At 44.6% G+C, this 21719-nt stretch overlaps 1 protein-coding gene across 13 annotated transcripts in view; it reads left to right on the top strand.

Moving 5' to 3' along the window:
- GALNT3 (polypeptide N-acetylgalactosaminyltransferase 3) overlaps positions 1-21719 on the top strand; it is a 296872-nt gene that overhangs the window by 185480 nt on the left and 89673 nt on the right. For all 13 annotated transcript variants that reach the window (XM_029605654.1, XM_029605651.1, XM_029605645.1 and 10 more), the window contains one exon: positions 6818-6935. In XM_029605654.1, coding sequence (XP_029461514.1) covers positions 6818-6935 — 118 coding nt within the window. The remainder of the gene's footprint in view (positions 1-6817; positions 6936-21719) is intronic.

Raw genomic sequence — 21719 nt, 5'->3', positions numbered from 1 at the left:
TTTCCGTCAGTATTCAGGATACCGATCTCAAACCTACCAGGCGTATCAGCCTTATCAGAGGCAACAGCATCAACAGCAACAATCTAATCTGCCCCGCAGAGGCAGGCCACGCGCGCAGCGCCAACAACCGCAGCAGCAGTCGTCTGCTCCAAAAGCCACTCAGTCTTTTTGAGCCTGCAGCCACCATCACTCACCCCGTCACCGCCGGGAAGAATCCAAGCCCGTGCTGCCCTTTGGGATCAAATAACATCGGATCAATGGGTATTGGACATTGTAAATCAGGGTTATCGTCTTCAATTTCAGTTCAAACCACATCTCCCACATGTCCTAGCCCTCAGGCCGTCCCGGGACCATCCACAACTCCAGACGGAGATATTACACCTTTGCCAACAGAAAGCAATACTGCAATTACCCTCGAGCAGCTACAATCGAGGATTCTATTCCCCATATTTCCTAATTCCCAAGAAACCGGAGGGCCTTCGACCCATTCTGGATCTCAGGGACCTCAACAAATGTCTGATAAAAGAGAAATTCAAGATGGTATCCCTGAAATCAATCCTACTCTTACTGCAACCCAACGATTGGATGTGTTCCATCGACCTGAAGGATGCATATACTCACATTCCAATCCATCCTTCTTCTTGGCAGTACCTTTGCTTCACTTACAAGCAGCAGCACTACCAATACAGGGTACTTCCCTTCGGGTTATCAGCGGCACCCAGAGTGTTCACCAAGTGCATGGTAGTGGTGGTGGCTCATCTCCGACAACGGGGTATGACAATTTTCCCTTATCTAGACGACTGGCTAGTAGTAGCGCCATCACAGGACCGCCTTCTCTGCCATCTCAGTCAAATACTTCATTGTTTGCAGCAACTGGGGTTAGTGGTCAATTTCAAGAAGTCTCACCTAACACCGACACAACAACTACAATTCATAGGAGCGTATCTGGATACCACCCAATCCAGGGCATATCTGCCACAGGACCGCCAAATGCAAATGCAGAAGCTTCTGCACGACCTCTTACCGAGACCAGCCTCATCGGCCAGGCAAATCCTAGTTCTTCTTGGCCACATGGCAGCCGCCAATTTCTTAGTGCCGAACACCAAGTTACACATGAGACGGCTACAGTGGGGACTCAAACGACAATGGAGTCAACACTCCCAACCACTAACACAGGCAATTGCCCTCACCGCAGAAATGAAGAGAGATGTAACCTGGTGGCTCCTCCCGTCCACATTAGTGAAGGGAGCTTTATTCAGACAACCAATGCACGATTCTGTTCTAACCACAGACGCCTCGCGGAAAGGTTGGGGGGCACATCTAGAGGTGCACGAGACGCAAGGTCTTTGGTCACCAACGGAACAAACGATGCAGATAAATTTACTGGAGCTTCGAGCGATTCGCAACGCTCTTCAGACTTTTCAGCAATTTCTGAAAGGCCGAAGAGTCATGGTCTATACAGACAATCAGGTTGCGATGTTCTATATAAACAAACAAGGGGGTTCGGGCTCCTGGACCCTCTGCAAGGAAGCATTACTCATCTTCCAATTTGCGCACCAGCACTGCATACATCTCCAGGCCACATACCTACCAGGTATAGCAAACACGAGAGCGGACAGATTAAGCAGAATCTTCCACCCGCACGAATGGTCCCTCAACAGGGAAGTAGTGCTCAGCATTTTTGCCAAATGGGGCACGCCACAGATAGACTTGTTTGCGACGGAACTCAATGCACAGCTTCCAAAGTTCTGTTCCATTCGTCCAAGCCAGTTCCGGCTGGTACAGGATGCCTTCCTCATTCCATGGACGTCGGGACTGCTATATGCGTTTCCGCCCATTCCCTTGATCACCAGAACAATTCAAAAATGCATACTGGACAAGGCTCAGATGATCCTCATTGCTCCAGCCTGGCCGAGACAGCCCTGGTACAGTTACCTACTGCACCTCTCCAGCGACACACCGATACGACTACCACAATGCCCAGATCTGCTATTGCAGGACCAGGGAACGCTGTTACACCCACTGCATTCGTCCCTACACTTGACAGCGTGGAGATTGACAGGTGGGTGCTAACGGAACAGAACGTCTCCTTTCAGGCTCAGCGTATCCTAATGGAATCTAGGAAACCCTCGACCCGACGCAATTACCAATATAAATGGAAAAGGTATACTACATGGTGTATAGCCCAACAGGTATCACCTATAGACTGTTCGCCTCAACGGTTGCTAGACTACCTTCATTCCTTATTTGAAACAGGCCTAGCCACGACTTCGATTAGGGTCCATCTCAGTGCCATCGCGGCCTACCACAACCCATATAAGCAAGGCTCTATAGCAACTCACCCTTTGCTTGCCCGTTTCCTCAAAGGTCTACTACATATCAGACCCCCCACGACCAAACCACCGGTTCCGTGGAATATTAATATAGTATTGGAACAACTCATGCTTCCTCCGTTTGAACCTATGGAATCAGCACACTTAAAATTCCTTACCTGGAAGGTGGTAGTCCTCGTAGCAGTCACGTCAGCTAGAAGAGTTAGTGAGTTGCAAGCACTAGTACACTATGAACCTTACTTACAGTTCTTTCACCAAAAGGTGGTTCTTCGAACTCACCCTTCATTTTTACCGAAGGTTGTTTCTGCCTTTCACCTTAATCAGAGCATAGAACTTCCTACGTTTTTTCCAAAACCACATACAACGCCAAGGGAAGCTTTGCTTCACACCCTGGACTGTAAGAGAGCACTCGCTTATTACAGAAATAGGACGTCTTCTTCGACACGCCCATCACAACTCTTTCTATCTTTCGATCCTAAAGCACCTGGACAATCAGTCTCCAAAAGAACTATTTCCAGCTGGATAGTCCAATGTATTCAGTTCTGCTATGACAAAAGGAATGAGGTTCTCTCATGTAAGCCAAAAGCTCACCAAGTTCGTGCCCTAGCGACGTCTTGGGCTCATCTCAGAAACATTCAACCAGTAGACATTTGTAAGGCAGCTACTTGGACTTCCTTACATACTTTCACTACGCATTATTGTCTAGATCAGCAGACGTCAGCAGATGCTAGTTTAGGTCGCACGGTCCTACAATCTGCAGCAGAGCACAATAAGTGATTGCCACTACTTGCCGATCATAGAATGGGGAGCTTGTGACTCCCATGACAGCATGGCTAATTCAGCCCTGCTATCGACGGGAAAAAACAAGTTTGCTTACCGTAAACATTGTTTCCGTAGATAGCAGGATGAATTAGCCATGCTGACCCGCCCGCCACCCTGGCAATCACAGTACTTCAAACACTTCACTGCTTAATCACAGACTGAGGAGAGTAGATCTGCCTGCGCGGGAACACACACACGCAGGCGCAGAGGATACAAAAATCAACCTCTGCTTTGTCAAGCTCCGCCTCCCGGACCTGATGGACAGATCCCATGACAGCATGGCTAATTCATCCTGCTATCTACGGAAACAACGTTTACGGTAAGCAAACTTGTTTTTATAAATGATCTGGAAAGGAATACAACGAGTGAGGTAATCAAATCTGCAGATGATACAAAATTATTCAGAGTAGTTAAATCACAAGCAGATTGTGATAAATTGCAGGAGGACCTTGTGAGGCTGGAAAATTGGGCATCCAAATGGCAGATGAAATGTAATGTGGATAAGTGCAAGGTGATGCAAATAGGGAAAAATAACCCATGCTATACGGTAGTTACCTGATGTTAGGTTTCATATTAGGCGCTAACGCCTAGGAAAAAGATCTAGCATCATAGTAGATAATACATTGAAATCATCAGCTCAGTGTGCTGCGGCATTCAGAAAAGCAAACAGAATGTTAGGAATTGTTAGGAAGGGAATGGTGAATAAAACAGAAAATGTCATAATGCCTCTGTATCGCTCCATGGTGAGACCACACCTTGAATACTGTGTACAATTCTGGTTGCCGCATCTCAAAAAGGATATAGTTGCGATTGAAGAAGGTACAACCAAAATGATAAAGGGGATGGAACAGCTCCCCTATGAGGAAAGACTAAAGAGGTTAGGATTGTTCAGCTTGGAGAAGAGATGGCTCAGGGGGGGTATGATAGAGGTGTTTAAAATCAAGAGAGGTCTAGAATGGGTAAATGTGAATCAGTTATTTATTCTTTAAGATAATAGAAGAACTAGGGGCACTCCATGAAGTTAGCATGTAGCCCATTTAAAACTAATCAGAGGAAGTTCTTTTTCACTCAACGCACAATTTAAACTCTGGAATTTGTTGCCAGGGGATGTGGTTAGTGCAGTTAATGTAGCTGGGTTTAAAAAAGGTTTGGATAAGTTCTTGGAGGAGGAGTCCATTACCTGCTATTAATCAAGTTGACTTAGAAAATAGCCACTGCTATATTACTAGGATCAGTAGCATGAGATATACTTAGTTTTTGGGTAATTGCCGGGTACTTGGCAGGTACTTGTAGCCTGGATTGGCCACTGTTGGAAACAGGATGCTGGGTTTGATGGACCCTTGGTCTGACCCAGTATGGCATGTTCTTATCTGTTTTATTCCACTCATGATTTTATAGACCTCTATCATATCCTACTTCAGCTGTCTTGTCTCCAAGCTGAACAGCCTTAACCTCTTTAGCCTCACCTCCTAGGTGAGCAATTCCATTCCCTTTATAATTTTGGTTACCCTTCTCTGTACCTTTTCCAGTTCAATTATATCATTTTCTGAGATGTGGCGATCAGAATTGCACCCAATAGTTTAGGTGTCATCTCGCCATGGAGTGATATAGAGATATTATGACATTTTCTGTTTTATTCTCCATTCCTTTCCTAATACTGAAATTCCTAACATTCTGTTTGCTTTTTTGTCCTCTGTCACACTGGGGTGGATTTTAAAAGGGTTATGTGCGTAAACCTTTTAAAACCCTCCTGCGTGCTCCGATCCTATTTTGCATAGGCCCGATGACTCGCGCAAGCCCCGGGAAGTGCGTATGTCCTCGGGCTTGAAAAAAGGGGCAGGACGTGGGCGGGGTGGGGAGGTCCGGTGGAGGAGCGGGGTCGGGGCCGGAGCCTCCAGGCACAGCCACCATTTGCCGCTGTGCCCGGCATCGCGGGCCGGCCATTGGCTGGTGCGCGCAACCTACGCCTACCCGGAGGCAGGCACAACTTAGAAGGTAAAGATAAGAGGGGTTTTAGGTAGGGCTGGGGGGCGGGTTTGGTAGGGGAAGGGGGAGGGGAAGGGGCGGAGGGAACGGAGGAAGTCTGCGTGGCTCGGCGCGCGCAAGTTGCACAATCGTACACCCCATTGTGTGCGCCGACCCTGGATTTTATAACATGCACGCGGCTGCGCGCGCATGTTATAAAATCGGGCGTAGATTTGTGCGCCGGGTTGCGCGCACAAATCTACGCCCACGTGCAATTCTTAAAATCTGGCCCACTGAGTCTAGAATGTCAAAGTATTGTTCATGATGATGCCTAGAACTTTTTTCCTGGATGGTAATTCCTAATATGGAACTGAGTATTGTGTAACTTCATTGTCGATCACTTTTTCCTAAGTGTGTCACTTTGAACTTGTCAACATTAAATTTCATAGAAACATAACATAGAAATGATGGCATAAAAGGACCAAATGATCCACTCGTTCTGCCCAGCAAGAGTATGCTTATGGTAGTATCTGCTGCACTGTGCAGGTTTAGCCCCATGCTTATCGGTTTCCCGGACCATAAAAGTCAGGGCCCTCGTTGGATGGTGTTTAAATCCAGTTTCCCCTAACATTTGCTGTGGAAGCAGAGAGTTGGCGGTGCATCAAAAGGCTTATTGATTAAGGGTAGTAAAAGCCACATTAGCAAGTTACACCATGTTTATTTGTTCTCCAAACTGTAAAAGTCAGGGCTCTCATTGGTTGCTGTCTGATTTTTCATCTGCCATTTGGATGCCCAGTCTCCCAGTCTTGCAAGGTCCTCTTGCAATTTTTCACAATCGGCTTGTGATTTAACAAATCAGAATAATTTTGCTTCGTCTGTAAATTTGATCATCTCATTTGTTGTCCCCTTTTGCAGATCATTTATAAAAATATTAAAGAGTACCAGTCCCAGTACAGGTAGGCATTTTTAAGTATATAGAGGTTCATATTCTTTCAGGTAGTGAATAGGAGAGTTATCCAGAGAAAATTTCCTAAAGAACTTTATTTGAATATTCAGCAGAATTTTTGTGTCTGTGTATATGGAAAAAAAAAAAAAAGTGTGTATAGCCCTATCGCTTTACAATGCCTCCAGCCCCATCCTATTTATGTCTGGGCTCAACCACACAAGTTTTGTGCAGACAAAGGCAGCATATTTAAAGCAAGATTTATGTAGGTGAAAATGATTTGATCTATATACATCTTTGAATATGGACCTCAAAAAATCTTACATCTGTTGTGTTAATGCTAGTTCTAATTTGTATGCATGAGGCAGGCAATTTTCAAAGCCATTTACATTGATAAAAAGTAATTTACCTACATATATCAGCCATCTGAAAATTGTACTTCCTCAATGGGGCTAAAAGTTACACCCATTAACCCACACCATGCATACTTTTATCCTCATTAAGATGTGGTGCTCCTTAAAGGATGGGGGGGAGTCATGTCTTTGTCATGTAGTTTGTATTTTTAACCCTGCATTATTTTCCATTCAAAAAGTATCTGGGGGTATTTTCACTTCAAAACAAGAAGCAAAGCGTACAGGGTAAATGTATCTGAAAGACTATCCCAATGCAGACAGTTTCAGACCTGTTCCCATAAATATTTACTCTTTTATTCATTACAAAATTAAGAGTTCAATAATAGCCTTTTGTATTTCAGAACACCCACTTTTGCCGGAGGTCTTTTTTCAATTTCAAAAGAATATTTTGAATACATTGGAAGATATGATGATGAAATGGAGATCTGGGGAGGAGAAAATATAGAAATGTCTTTTAGAGTAAGTATCTGCATGTTTTCAATCTTGCATGACAAGGAAGTGCTGTTGAATTCAACTTATGAACTATAAACCTATATGGATGTTTATGTATTTATTTATTTATTTAAAGGCTTTTATATACCGATGTTCATGTACTAGTACATATCACGTTGGTTTACAGACAACTAAAGTTAGAAAATACATTGAACATGTGGGTACAAATAACAATGCAAACTTAGTAAGAATTATAGAAGAACCGAAGAGCTTGAGGCAGGCGTAACTTGTGTGCGCCGCCTCGCCATCCCCTGGCACAGGCCGCAGTGCCGGGGGACTTGGAACCGCCCTCCCGGCCCGCCCCTGAACCGTCGCCCCGCCCCCTGACCCCAGGCATGCCCCCTTCCGCCCCTTTTACGAAGCCCCGGGACTTATGTGCGTCCCGGGGCTTTGCGCGCGCCGGCGGCCTATGCAAAATAGGTGTGTCGGCGTTCGAGTGCCCTGCGCGCATAAATCCGGCAGGATTTACGTGCGCAGGGCTTTTAAAATCTACCCCATTGCTTTTACTCAAATCTCATTGTAAAGTTCATGTAATGTTAGGAACGTGGACCCTTGAGTTGACTGAGACGGATGGTGATGCACTGTGGGAACCCACAGTGGACATCTCAGCCTGGAGTGGAGCTGAGGAGATGGCCCTTGGAAGGCTTCACCCTTGCAAGCCCACGGTCCACTGGGAGGAGCCCGTGAGGACCCGAGCCGCTGGGACTTAGGCGAGTCCCCCTGGTGGGCGAAGAACCAGGTACCTGTGGATGAAGAGAAGCCAGGAGCCGGAGTCCAGCCAGGGACGGAAGCTGAAGCCAGAAGTCAGTGGACGAACCAAGGTCGGAAGCCAGGAGTTAGAAGCTGAAGTCAAAGCCAAGGACGGAAGCTGAAGCCAGAAGTCAGTGGACGAGCCAAGGTCGGAAGCCAGGAGTTAGAAGCTAAAGTCAAAGCCAAGGACGGAAGCTGAAGCCAGAAGTCAGTGGACAAGCCAAGGTCGGAAGCCAGGAGTCAGAAGCTGAAGTCAAAGCCAAGGACGGAAGCTGAATCAGAAGTCCAGGAACGGAAGCCGGAGTCAAGAACCGAAGACAAATCAGGGATCCAAAGCAGCAACTAGCAACTCTAACCAGAGTGAACCCTCTAACCAGACTGACCCTGCAGCGTCTGACATAATCTGGAGGCAGTGCTGTGGCTTCCCGCACTGGCCCCTTTAAATTCAGAGTCCCTGCGCACGCGCGCGCCTAGGGGGCGGGGCCAGACGCGGTGGATTGCCAGCGTCTCCCTCAAAGAGGGAGCGCTGCGGCCGAGGCCAGGATGGGCCTAGTCGGCGATTCAGCGGCCCGGGCCGGCCTTAAAGTAAGTGGAGGTCCTGGGGCCCAGCCCAGGACCATAACATGTAAACATCACTGATATGCATTCAGTTATAAACTACAGCAGTAAGCATGCTGGAAGCAGTAGTAGTTTCCAACATAACTTTTACTGATAAGAAGGTGAAGTCAATAGCAATTCTTTACAACCTGTTATACCTACAAGTCAAAATATTTACACTTTTGCTTATCTTAATAAATTTGTGACTACCTTCCTCAGGTAAAGTCCAGTGCATAATTTAATTCTCACTCCTTTCCAATTGATGATTTTGGTTCTTTCTTCATTCCAATTAATGAGGTATTTTCTTAAGCTTCCTCCCAATCACTAGTTGAAAAGGATTCTAATTTGATGATTTCCGGTGATGAAGCTGTGCTGAGCAGACATCTGCTGTCTCTGCTCCTGGGGAATCTGCAGTAAATCTTTACTGTTTGCTTATTTTTGGAACCTCTTTGTTACAATTAGATTCTGAGGTATTTCTTTCTCTAAATGGAATACTTTTGTTTACAAAAAAACCTTGGAAATGTCAAGTAGAACAAAGGGAGCGGGGATTGATAAGGCCTTACGGTTAGACAAATGTGTGACTCCTGAGGGGATATCTGAGAGTTTGCTAGGAGAGTTAACTAAGGCATTGTCGGCAGAGGTTAATGATCATCTCCAAAAGTTTCAATCTGCATTTACCACCATGGAGCAGCATGACATGCAACTAGATCTGATGAGCAAAAAAAAAAACAAAAACAAAAAACAAGCATTGGAAGATAAATTGGATGATTTAGAGAACCAAAGTAGGAGAAATAATGTGCGCATACTGGGCTTGCCAGAGTCCCTTCAAACTAATGCTCTAATCCAATAGTGTGAGATGTGGTTCCCAGAGGTGTTGGAAATAAGTGTGAAAGAGAGGCAAATTCTGGTGGAGAGTGTTCACGGCATGGGGCCTGGGGAATCTGGCTGCGGCAAGACATTGTGAAGTTTTTGAACTTTACTGACAAAGTGAGGCTTTTGAATGCCTATCGCAAGCTAGATGAGCTGAAATTTGAAAATGCAAAGTTTCTGATCTTTCCAGATTTTTTGGCAAGGGTCCTGGCATCTCACAAAGAGCTGATGTCGTCCTTCACCGAGCTTTATCAGAAGATTATAACATTTTCTCTCCAGTTTCCTATGCAACTGAAAGTTTTTCACAAAGGTGAAATGTCTTCTTTTGGATAAGATGGAAGTTAAAGCCTTTCTGGACACATTTTGAATCTCTGTGTAGTCATTTCATTTTCAGTTGCCCTTAAATTTACTCATTGCCTGGCAGGCTCTTCACATCAAGGAAATGAGTTCATCCTCCAGTGAGACTGGCCTCATATTTTAATTGGATTCATATTGAGAATTTGTAGGTTCTCACTATTTTTGAGCCGCAGTATGGTCCCTTATTTTTGGACTATGTAAAGTGGCACTATCATAAATTGGGCAGTAATTCCTGGTTTGAGGTTGTGATTTACTAACTGTTTTAGTTTCCAACATTATATTGCTGATTCCTAGAGCCCTCCCCATCATGATTGGGTTTTAGCTGTTCTCTCAGGACAAGCAGGATGGTAGTCCTCACATACGGGTGACAGGGACGGGCTGCGAAAGCTGGCAGCGGGCCTGCGAAACCAGCAGCGATTGCACCACCGAGGTGTTATCGCTGCTGGCTTTTGAACCCAATAGCACCGCCAGCGAAGTTTCCGCAGCGTCCGCCAACTCCTCCTCTACCGGTGCCAACTTTTCGCGTGCGATAGTGTTAGAAAATAACTCCGTTAGATTGTAAGCCCTCTGGGGATAGGGAAATACCTACAGTACCTGAATGTAATCCACTTTGAAGTGCTGAAAAAAGTGTGAAAATAAAAAAAAAAAATATCTGATCTGTGTCTTTATAATGTTGCTTGTTTGCTTCGGTGTAATCCAGGACTGGATTTCTTTGGGTAACAAATTGAACCCTAGATTCATCAAAATGTATTATTAATGCATTAACGCCCACGTTAAGAAAAAGTGGCGTGTGTAGGGAAATTTTAGAATTACTGCACCACGCGTTAACTTACCACTTTGCATCGGTAGTATCACGTGGTGCGATAAACTAAGTTCACTCTGCGATAATCCCTATTTTTCACATCTTGCGCTGGAGAGAGAGACTATCTATAAGGCCCTCATAGTAGTGAAGAATTTATCTCTCTATAGGAGGGCCATTTAATAGGTCGAGGTGAGGTGCTAGTGGTGGTTTAGGGGCCAGTTTCTCATGTAGAGTGAGACGTACAAACATCACAGTACACCTTGGTGAAGATTTGACATCATTTGAAGTGAGAAAAGTCTCACAAAGATGAAATTTTGTACCTTGTTATCTCACCCTAGCTTGATGGTACCCTGTTATAGATGGCCCTCCTATAGAGACATAAATAGTTGCACACTGTGAGGCTTTTTATGACAGTTTGTGCTAATAAAGAATCCTTGGTGTTTTACCAATCTTCTGCTTTTGGTCGCTATTTGCAATATTGTATCGATTTCCGGTTTGTTTCTTTGGACCTCCCCAGAGTTACTCTCACTCTCTCTCTCTCTCCCCCTCCACTCCTCTTATCTTCTCCCTTCCCAAGCCCAGAAATGGCCAAAATGCAATTCAAAACATTTATTGCGAATTGCGTTATGGCCATTTCGGGCATATCGCACAGCCTAACAACAGGAAAAAAGGTGTAGTTATTTCCGGTGTTAAAACTGTGTGATAGCATGCATTACGCTATCGTATGATATGATATTGCCCCTAATTTTACTAAATCCCGCCCAAACACCTCCCTGATCCCAGTCCTCCCAAAGATTTGCATTTGCGACATGTGTTAATGTTCTTATCGCATGCGTTGACACCATAACACATTTTGATGAATGACCCTATTAATATGGAAGGGTTAATGGTAGCTTGGACTAATTTATTTAATTTACTTGAAGGTAAATTGGTGTCACTACAATGTTCTAGTTTCTGGTTAAATGCTATTAGAAAAGCTTAGAAATAATGGAGGTAGGTCTCAACTACAAATTTTTCAATTACTCTTTTTTTGTCTTTGGTGGGTAATTTGAATTTTCCATCTGGTCTTCATAAATAAATCCTTATTTCATATTTGGGAGGAAAAGGGACTATATTGTTAGTCATCTACTTCCAAAGTTGAGCTGCCTATATTCTTTTTCAACAATTAAGGGAGCAGTCTGATAACCCTTCACATAATCATAAAAATGATTTGCAGGCACGTCATTATTTTTAACAATTTTGTCAAGGGGATTATACTAAAATTACATTCTTTGAGGAAAGTTTTATTGATACTTTGCCTAAATTTAATAAGATTAGTAACTGGGTACTTATGATGACTAAAACGTGATGTATGTTGCTCTTATGAAGTTAGCCCAGGCATAGAGTGAAGACTTGGGATTTATTTTAGAGGCTAATGATATTTCATAAGCTTTTTCTTTCATATATATATACCTGGTATCTGCTAATATGAGAGAAATTCAGTTTAAAATTAATCGTATTCATCTCATTTGTGTACTGGATGCTAAAATGAAGTTGTGGGATTCTGATGAGTGTTTGAAGTGCAACTGTTAGAGTGGAACTCTTCTTCATATATTTACTGAATACCACAAGTTGCAGTCTTTTTGGAGAAAAATGTATATCTGGAAAATATTGTGGACCGCTCAGCAGACTTATTTGGAAAGGTGATATATTTGAGTCATTTTGAAAGAACGCAGGTCTTATCACAGGGAGGCAGGGAATTTTTAGTTTTCTCTTCTAGTGAAGAAACTTATTCTTGGACATTGGAATAGTGATGAGTTGACCATATTTAGGAATTGGAAAGAACTTATGCAACTGTCTGCTTTATTAGAACTATTAAGGAAGCAGGTAATGAGTAATTTCTACAATATGAAGGTGCAGAAAGGTTAGTTTCATTTTGCTTGATTGTCCGACAAATTGGTTGCTGTTGGTGAGGATGAATGTGGTATCTGTATATGGAATGGCTGTGAAGGGTTATTGCTGGTAAAAACTGGGGTCCTAAAGAATTCTGTTTCATATTTGTGGTTTGTGATTAGGATCTTATATACTGTTCTATTTATGTTGGATTAGGACTATATTGATGCCAATAAACAAAACATTAAAAAAAAAAGATCCTAGTTACACTAAATATTTCAAGTCCCAGTGTCCATACCTTTTAGTGCTGTTACTTCAAATTCCTCTTCCTCCTTCCTTCATACCTGAATGGTACATGAAAATATTTCCCTCTCCCCTTAGATCTCCTTTGAGATAGTGGATGCACCTGGATGGTGCCACTGGTCTTCCTCTCCATTCTTCTCTGATAATGACAGTGGAGTCATTCCTCCCTGCAGACACCAATGGTCCTTTGGTTCTCTCTCTATGAGAGACATTACTTCCTCCGATGTTAAAGAAATACTGAGTCCCTCTGGGAAAACTCAAAATGTTCTTAAAGAAAAAGGAAAACCTACAATGAGGGCAGAAACAGTGGATAAAACTTCCCTCTCACAAACAGAAAAAAGGTTTCCAAAATTCCTGTCTCCTTTCTTTACTCAGGTCTCAGCCCTATAGATCCCACAGTTGCCCTCCAGGAAAAATAACTAAAAGAAACAGCAAATCAGTCATGCTGCCTCCTGGGAGGGTCATCCACACATTAAAATGGTAGCAGAGGCTTCTATACTCTAAGAACACATGATTCTAGCCTCCCACATGGGGGAGCTACAAACCCACAATTGCTATTCTGTTTCCTCCCATCCAGTAAATGGATAATTCTTTCGGGTAGAAATTTGGTTTTGGTAGACATCTGGGAGGCTCTATAAATAATCACTTTCAATGTGCAGATCCTTATTATGCCTTTTCTAATGTGAATAATCACTCTCCTGAGAGCACTGTCATTGGATAGAGAAAATCATCTAAGTAGTTAAGGACAGAGAGTAAAAAAAAAACAAAAAACAAATGCTCACCCAAAAGTCATTAGACATGCAGCCTCCTTTAAATTTGCTCCACGTCATTTGTGGAGCTCGGCTGGTTGTGAAGCAGTGGGCAAAGTATAATATTTTCAAGCAAATACTGTAAAACCATAGAAATGCTTAGCAAAACTTAAATCCCGGTCTCTTATATCTATAGGCTTGAAGATAAATGTAAGGGAAACACCCCCCCCCCCCCCTTTAAATCTACTCCTTACTGGTGTAGGAGTCTGGAAGTTTGAGTTCGAGGTCTCAACAGACCTTACCCCATTAATGGGAGATCAGTGTGGTCTGAATGTTTTTAAGGAGGCGTGACACTTCCCAATGGGAGTGATCTTTAATTTGATAAAACTCCTGCATCCATGTGATCCAGGTAGAGTTATAGGATGATAGCTTAAGTTGCTGGTGCGCCAGAAAATGTGCTGCTGCCGTATGACTTGAACAAATTATGTGCATGCTAATTATTTGAAAATAGGAGGGATAATGAGCTTCTAAGCTCATATGCCTCAATGCATTATCATATATTAAATTTCTTGGCCGCCACGTACATATGAAAAAATGTAATGACATTGCAGCAGGGTAGAGGTTGGCAAAAAGCTAGCATGCCAGCCCTGCTTCACAGACTCACAGTGTTAACCTAGTTGGCAGCCTCTCTGACACAAAAAACCAATCTAGATGCTGGTAGCTTTCCTGCTACCCCCCAACACAAGGTTGCACAGAGCTGCTGGAAGGCTATGTATCCCTACCCTCCATAATCCTCCCAGGCTGAAGGAGAGAGGTATTTGCTGACTTGCTCAATACTGTCAAAACTATGCCAGCTCTGCATCGCCTCACATTTTGTCCAAAGGATTAAACAGATGGGCTGGCACCATGTTTCTCTGTCGGCAAGCAGGGCTGAATTAGCCATGTAGGTATGTGGGTGATGTCATCTGACAGCACTGAACCAGACCCTTCTCTTTTAGCTTATAGAGCTTTTGTTTTACTGAGCATGTGTGGGAACTCTATTCAGATGTTGCCTTGTGATCCCCTCAGTTTTTTTTGTCTGAGCATCAGCACAAACGTACCATTTTTTTTATTCATATCTTTTTATATCTTCATTCTTTTTAAAAATTTCAATTGCACATTGAAGAGCTGCTGAGGCAGCTCTTCAAACATCACTTTTCTGTACTATCTGTAAAAAAAAAAAAAAAAAGTCACAAGATGTCCAGCACTAAGATGGTCACCATGGCCTCAGAGACACTGTATGAGGTACGAAAATGACATCTGTTACCACTGCCTAGGAGCAATCCATGAATGAGCAAATTTCTACCACAGTTGCTGGATGTCTCTGCTCTTCCAGAAGTCCAGGACCTGGAAGATGGAGGAAGTACGTAAGTCTAAGAGTTGCAGCTGGAGGTACTCCTGGAGTGGGGCCTTGTCCTGCTTCTTGCATGCCAAATTGAGCAAGAGCTCTAGGCACATGAGGTTCCCAGTGCCTTGTTCATTGGAGCAAGCTACTGCATTGTCAACATACTGGACTGTGGTGCTTCTGACACAATTCTTCACTATATCACCAGTTCCTTCCATTCATTTAGGAAGATTTTCAGAGGCAGAAGAGGATATGCTTCACTTACCTCCACCAATTTCTAGACCACTGTTGCCATCAAGGTTACTGGAACAAAGTCTAATCCTTGACATGCCAGATCCTATTTTCTCCATGGTGCCCTTAATTTCTAACTGGCCCCCAGGACAAATTTTAAAAAGTTCAGATGATGTGCAAAAAGATTTCATCCTAGTTTCAGAAGAGGATTTTCCACTTTCAATGCCCTTCCAGAGAGCACGTCAGCCCTTAGACCAAGTGACAGAGTTGATAAAGACTTCCTTTAACTCTGGTGGCTAAGGACAAGGAAGGTACTCTTCAACCTCTCCTTTCCAGGATATCGGATGTATTCCCTCAAGGAGGAGTCCAAGTAAACCTGACCAGATGGGTACTCCATTAGAACACCCGTGGTATAGTTCTAGTCCTCTGCATTCATGTGCAGTGGAGTCCAGCCAGTTAGAAGATGTCCACTAAGAATATACCCCTCTGGGTGACCAAGGACCCTTTCTAAGTCAACCTCTTCATCAATCGGGGTCCTGGATTAGTGTTCCCTAACCTCTAAGATCTGAGGATGGTTCATCAGTAATACCTTCTGATCTCCTACCTGAGCCTCTGGAACACTCATCTCTACTTGAGGACTTCTCTTAAATCAGGTTTCTAGATGAGTTGGGTAAGGTGCTCAGAGTTAGCTTTCATAAGAACAAGAAACCTTGCACAAAAGTCTTCATCCTTTTCCAGATCCTAGATAACCTGGTAGAGCCAGCAGCCATTCCAGTTCATGATATCCTACAAGGTTGACAAAGAAGAATGTGTGAGAATCCAATTTCTTGTGCCCCAGTAGCCAGGAAATTAGAGCCAAATAACTAAATCAAACAGCAAAGGAAAAAGGAGGCAACCTTGTCTCATCCCTTGGTCTATGCCAATTGACTGAGACTAACCCATTTGAGAGAACCCGGACAGTTGGACCAGAATATAAAGCTTGGATCCAAGAGAGAGTCATCAGGGAACCCAAAACATTTAAAAACATAAAATTAAAAAGGGCCAAGAAATACAATCAAATGCTTTATCAGTGTCAATAGATAGAATAGCCTCAGAAATGTGCTTCTGTTTAGCTAAATCTCAAGCGGATTGTGATAAATTGCAGGAAGACCTTGCAAGACTAGAAGATTGAGCTTCCAAATGGCAGATGAAATTTAATGTGGACAAGAACAAAGTGAAGCATATAGGAAAAAATAAACCTTGCTGTAGTTGCATAATGTTAGGTTCTATCTTAGGAGTTACCATCCAGGAAAGAGATCAATGTGTCATAGTGGATAATATATTGAAATTGTGCTGTGGCGATCAAAAAAGTAAACAGAATGTTAGGAATTATTAAGAAGGGAATGGCAAATAAAACGATGGATATCCTAATACCTCTGTTTCGCTCCATGGTGAGACTGCATCTTGAATACTGTTTGCTTTTCCTAGCGTGCAGCCAGATAGACTCAGGACCAATGGGTTATGCTCCTCTGCCAGCAGATGGAGACGGAGCAAGCTGGCATCACAGTACATATACCTCTGACGTGACCTTGGCCTGCCAGTATTCTCCGTCTCCAGCAGATGGTGGACATACCTCTCCCTATGGGGATTGCTATACATTTTTGGAAGGAGACATTCTACATCCTAAATTGAGCCCCACTCTCTTATAGTGATACCTAATGGTCCCTCCCCCCAGTTGAGAATTCCTGAGGTGATTTCTGTGATCCCTCAGAGGTGTGCCTTGTTCCGGTAGATACTACCTGGCATGGACTTTGCTGCTTATGCAGCTGAAAGTCAGCGGGTGCAGAAAGCAGAGTGCGGTGGTAAAGGCTAAAGCCCTCTCCCCTCACAGCCAGAGGCCATCTCTGTACTCAGCCTGTAAGCGCTGAGCCCAGGTAAGTTAAAAAAAAACAAAACGGAAGAATTCTTCCGATTTAGAGACAACTAGAGGGATTTTCTGTAGGACTTCCTCCAATCTCTATACTTGGCATGCCGCACCGATGTCATTCCTGCTTCCATTGGGGTAAGGGGAATTAGCCATCTAGTCGGGTTGAGTGGCTCCCAGTGGGCTAAACCCCGCTTCAGGCTTTGTCGGGACACTGCGTGGTATGCCGTGGCAGCGCCATTTTTCATGTTTTTCTGTGCGTGCTGTATTACCTTCTGTAGGATGTCTGTGTGCACAGTGTGTCGGCTCTGCGCATGCACTTTGTGCATGATGTCATGCGCGTACTTATGCGCACAACGTTTAAAAGCATGGGATACATTCCAGCTGTGCGTGCACCTCAGCACATCTTTTTACCTCGGCGCTTGAAATTTGTGCGCATAAATTTTTAAGCGCATGCCGATTGAATTCACAGCTTACTGCCACTAACGGCGCCGGTAACCAAGAAGCCTAAGTACCTCCCTCTTTGTGCTGCTCGCTTTATTAGAGCTTTACAGCCTGACCTATATTCTAACTTGTGTTAGCGCAATTGAGGATGCTCAGGGAGATTTGTCCTCCTCAGACTTTGCTAAGCCTGGCTTCTCCCATTCAGATGATGGGCTGGCTACAGCCTTAACTGGAAGTATGCCAGATTTGAGTACTCCATTGAATGGCTTATCCATAGGAGATGGTAATCCAATTGAGCCCACACCAGTGCCTCCTGGCCTAGGCATGGATCCAGCTCCCTATTCTTGGGTGGAGTTTTTCCAGGGTTTACAAGACTTCGTGCAGGCGCAGTCTTCTGCCTCACCTACCCCTGTCTGGATGGATACTCAACCGGTGATCCCTCCATCTCCCATCCCTACCAGCAGATCCCGAGTCATGCCTCACCTTGCCGCAGGTATTCCTTGCAGGGACCCTAATGTTACAGATGAAGAGGCAGATCTAGACTCCTTCTAAGATGGGGAAATCCCCCCTGGGCTGGAACTGTATCAGACCATGTTGCGGTTCTTTCATAGAGATGAATTGCCGGCCCTGATTTCCCAGACCCTGAAGATGCTGGGAGTTACGGGGGTGGATTCTAAGATGGAGCCAAAGAAGAGTCCCATTCTGATTTTGCTGCGGAAAGCCTCTTGCTTCTTTCCAGTGATGGACGCCATTCAGGAGTTGATTGATCTGGAATGGGACGACCTAATGGCAAGTTTAAAGGGGGTTGAGCATTGGAGGGTTTATACCCTCTAGACCTAGCGGTGAAAGAGCGTTTGTGTTTCCCTAAAGTGGATGTACTGGTCTGCGCCATCTCTAAGCGAACAACTATTCCCGTGGAGGGAGGAGTGGCCTTAAAGGATGCACATGATAGATTGAGCCTATTCTGAAACAAGTTTTTGATGTAGTAGTGATGACCTTACAGATTGCTTCTTGTTGCGCTCTCGTGGCTCGTTCTTGTCTGCTTCTCTCTCAGGAGGTGGATGACTCTGGGGTGGATTCCAGAATGGTTATGGAACCTGCTGCCACCTTTTTAGCAGACATGGGCTGTGATTTAGTCCAAACTTCGTCCAGAAGAGTGGCCTCTGGTGGTGGCCAGACGTCAGCAGTGGTTGCGGAATTGGTCGGCTGAAGAGCCTCCAAAGCTAATCTTACAAAAATGCCCTTTTAAATGATCACTCTTATTTGGGAATGAGTTGGAAAAGCTGGCCAGTATATAGGGCAAGTCCCCAGTTCACCGGCTACCGGAGAATAAGAGGAAGCAGTTACAGCACCCCTCTTCTATGAGAGATTGTCCCAGGGGTTCCCAGTGTTTTTGCCCCTACAAAAACTCAACATTTAAGAGGTCTTTGTCCTTTGGGGAGGCCTCAGTCCTTTCTTCCCCTGACAACCCAAGAGAGGGACAGGTTTGGGTCCCGGCCTATCCCGAACTCCCCAATGAAGTTTTACCGACCCACCTTTGGGACGAGGAAATGGGGGGGGGGGGGGGGGGGGGGCGTCTATCTCTTTTACCAGTGGTGGGTCAAAATCACATCGGACAAATGGGTCCTGGAAGTTATATGGGAAGATATACGCTGGAATTTCATAGCATTCCTTGGGATGTGTTCATGTCTCCTTGCCACTCCCAACACAAGAAGCAGGCAGTGGAGTCTACATTACTAAGGCTGCTCTGTATGAGATCTGTGATCCCTGTACCTATGCCGCATGAAAACACGGGACATTATTCCATTTATTTTGTTGTACCTAAGAAGAAATGTTCTTTTTTGCCCCATCCTGGACCTCAAGGGTATCAACCATCACCTGCAGATGACTTATTTTCACATGGACTCCTTATGATCCGTGATAATGGCCATGCAATCGGGAGAGTTTCTGACCTCCCTGGATATATCCGAGGCCTACTTACACATTCTAATCTGAATGCAGTACTAGGTCGCCATTATCAGTTTTGGGTGCTGCCATTTGATCTAGCCATCACCCCTAGAACATTTTCCAAGATTATGGTGGTCGTGGCGGCAGTATTGAGAAAAGATGGGATCCTGGTGCACCCATTCTTGGACGATTGACTGATCCGGGCCAAGTCCTTGGAAGAGAGCCATCTGGTGACCAACAGGGTAATCTCCTTCTTTGATGAACTCAGTTGGGTAGTAAACCTGTCCAAGAACAGTCTCACGCTTTCCCAGGCCTTGGAGTATCTGGGAGTTCGGTTCAACATGAGACAGGGCAAGGTCTTTCTGCTGTACACATGGATCCAGAAGTTAATATCCCAGGTGCATCAGTTGACGAAAACGATATGTCCAATGGTGTGCTACCTCCAAGTTCTCGGTTTGATGGCGGCAACCCTGGAAGTGGTGCATATGTGTCTGCTTCAGTGTTCTCTACTGTCATGTTGGAACCTGCAGTCTTAAGACTATTCGGTTCACCTCCACTTGCCAATGGAAATTTGTTCTCGCCTCCAGTGGTAGCTGCAGGAGGCTCATCTGAGCAGGGGTGTGCCCTTGTCCCCCCCCCCCCCCCCCCCCAAACTGGTTCGTGCTCACAACAGATATGAGACTCCGGGGTTCGGTAGCTCACTATCAGGAACTGGCGGCCCAGGGACGTTAGACAGACGAAGAGGCCCTCTGGAACTTCAATCACCTGGAAGCCCAGGCAGTCAGGTTGGCGTACTTACAGTTCAGCCACAGACTTATCTAGGGCCAGCATGATGTCTGACAACACGATGACTGTGGCCTACATCAATCGCCAGGGAAGAGCCAAGAGCCATCAAGTATGATAGGAGATAGATCTCCTTATGGAATGGGCGGAAGCACATTTACAGATGATCTCGGCCTTCCACATGGCAGGAAAAAACAAATTCAGAACAGATTTTCTAAGCAGGGAGAGTCTGGATCCAGGAGAGGGGTGTTGTCCGCCAAAGCATTTCAACTGATATGGGATTGCTGGGGACTCTTGTCACTCGACCTGCTGGCCACATTTCACAATTTGAAGGTTCCTTGATTCTTCAGTTAGTTATAGAAGAGATCTGGGGTCCCTTGGAATCGATGCTTGTCCACATCTGGCCGGAAGGCAAGTTGCTCTACGCCTTGCCTCTGTGGCCCCTACTGGACAGGATCATTCACAGAATCGAATACCATAGAGGCTTAATCCGCCTGATAGCTCCAGATTGGCCCAGATGTCCTTGGTGTGCAGACCTACGGAAACTTCTGGTGGAGAACTCCCTACGCCTCCCGCCCAACAGGGACCTGTTGCAGCAAGGACTAATTCTTCACGAGGATCTGACTCTATTCTTTCTTACAGTCTGGCCCCTGAGAGGGCTCGCCTGATGAAGCGGGGATATTCTGCAGCGGGGATTGTCACCTTGCTTTGTGCTCGGAAGTTCTCCACATCTCTATTGTATGTGTATGTCTGGAGAGTATTTGAGGCCTGGTGCGAGGAGCATGATGTTTCCCCTCATTTATTTATTTATTTTATTTAAAGGCATTTATATACCGTTTTATAAAAATAAATTTTAGTCAAAACGGTTTACAAAAAATAAAATAAAACTGAAACAATCAGAAATAAAATAAAATTTAAAAATATACATAAAATAGTCAATAGCTAGATAGAATACTAGCATAAACAAAATCATATACTAAATAAAATTGTGTTGCCATGGGACTTATTATTCCTGAGGGGAAGGGTAAGTGGAAGAAGTGGGTCAAAATCCCACTTATTCTGGAATGTTTGTAAAATGGTTTGAATAAAGGCTTGAACCTTAACTCTTTGAAGGTTTCAGGTAGTGGCTGTCTCCTGTTTCAGGGGTGAGGTGAATGGGGCCTCCCTGTCAGCCCATCCTTTCATGACCCGTTTTCTGAAGCGAGTGAAGCACCTTCGGCCTCCCTTGCGGTTGCCGGTCCTCTTGTGGAATCTTAATTTAGTGCTGGAGTTTTTGGCAGGACCTACCTTTTGATCACTGCAGAGTCTTTACTTATGTCTATTCACCTTGAAAAAGGTGCTCTTGGTGGCTATATGCTGGTGTGTCGCATCTCCGAACTGCAGGCATTGTCGTGCCGGGAGCCTTTACTCCGGATGATTCCAGGGGTGTTACAGCTATGTACTGTTACATCTTTCTTGCCCAAGGTGGTCTCAGAGTTTCATTTGAATCAGTCCATTTTGTTACCATCCCTAGATAAACTCAAGGACATGGAAAAATTATTGCCTTTTGGGTCATTTGGCTATCAAGAAATTGCTAGTGCAGTATCTGGAAGTTTCATAACCGGTCCGAAAGATGGACCACCTGTTTGTCCTTCACGGTGGAAGGAAGTATGGTGAACCAGCTTCACGGGCTACCATAGCTTGCTAGATTAAGAAGGATTGGCGACACAGGCACATATATGGAGGCTGGAAAGCCATTGTCTTCTCAGATTAGAGCTCA

The sequence above is a fragment of the Rhinatrema bivittatum genome, chromosome 6, assembly GCF_901001135.1.
Source record: "Rhinatrema bivittatum chromosome 6, aRhiBiv1.1, whole genome shotgun sequence".
Taxonomy (NCBI): Eukaryota; Metazoa; Chordata; class Amphibia; order Gymnophiona; family Rhinatrematidae; genus Rhinatrema; species Rhinatrema bivittatum.
The sequence above is the reverse complement of the archived record's forward strand: the minus strand, read 5'-3'. Positions and strand labels throughout refer to the sequence as shown.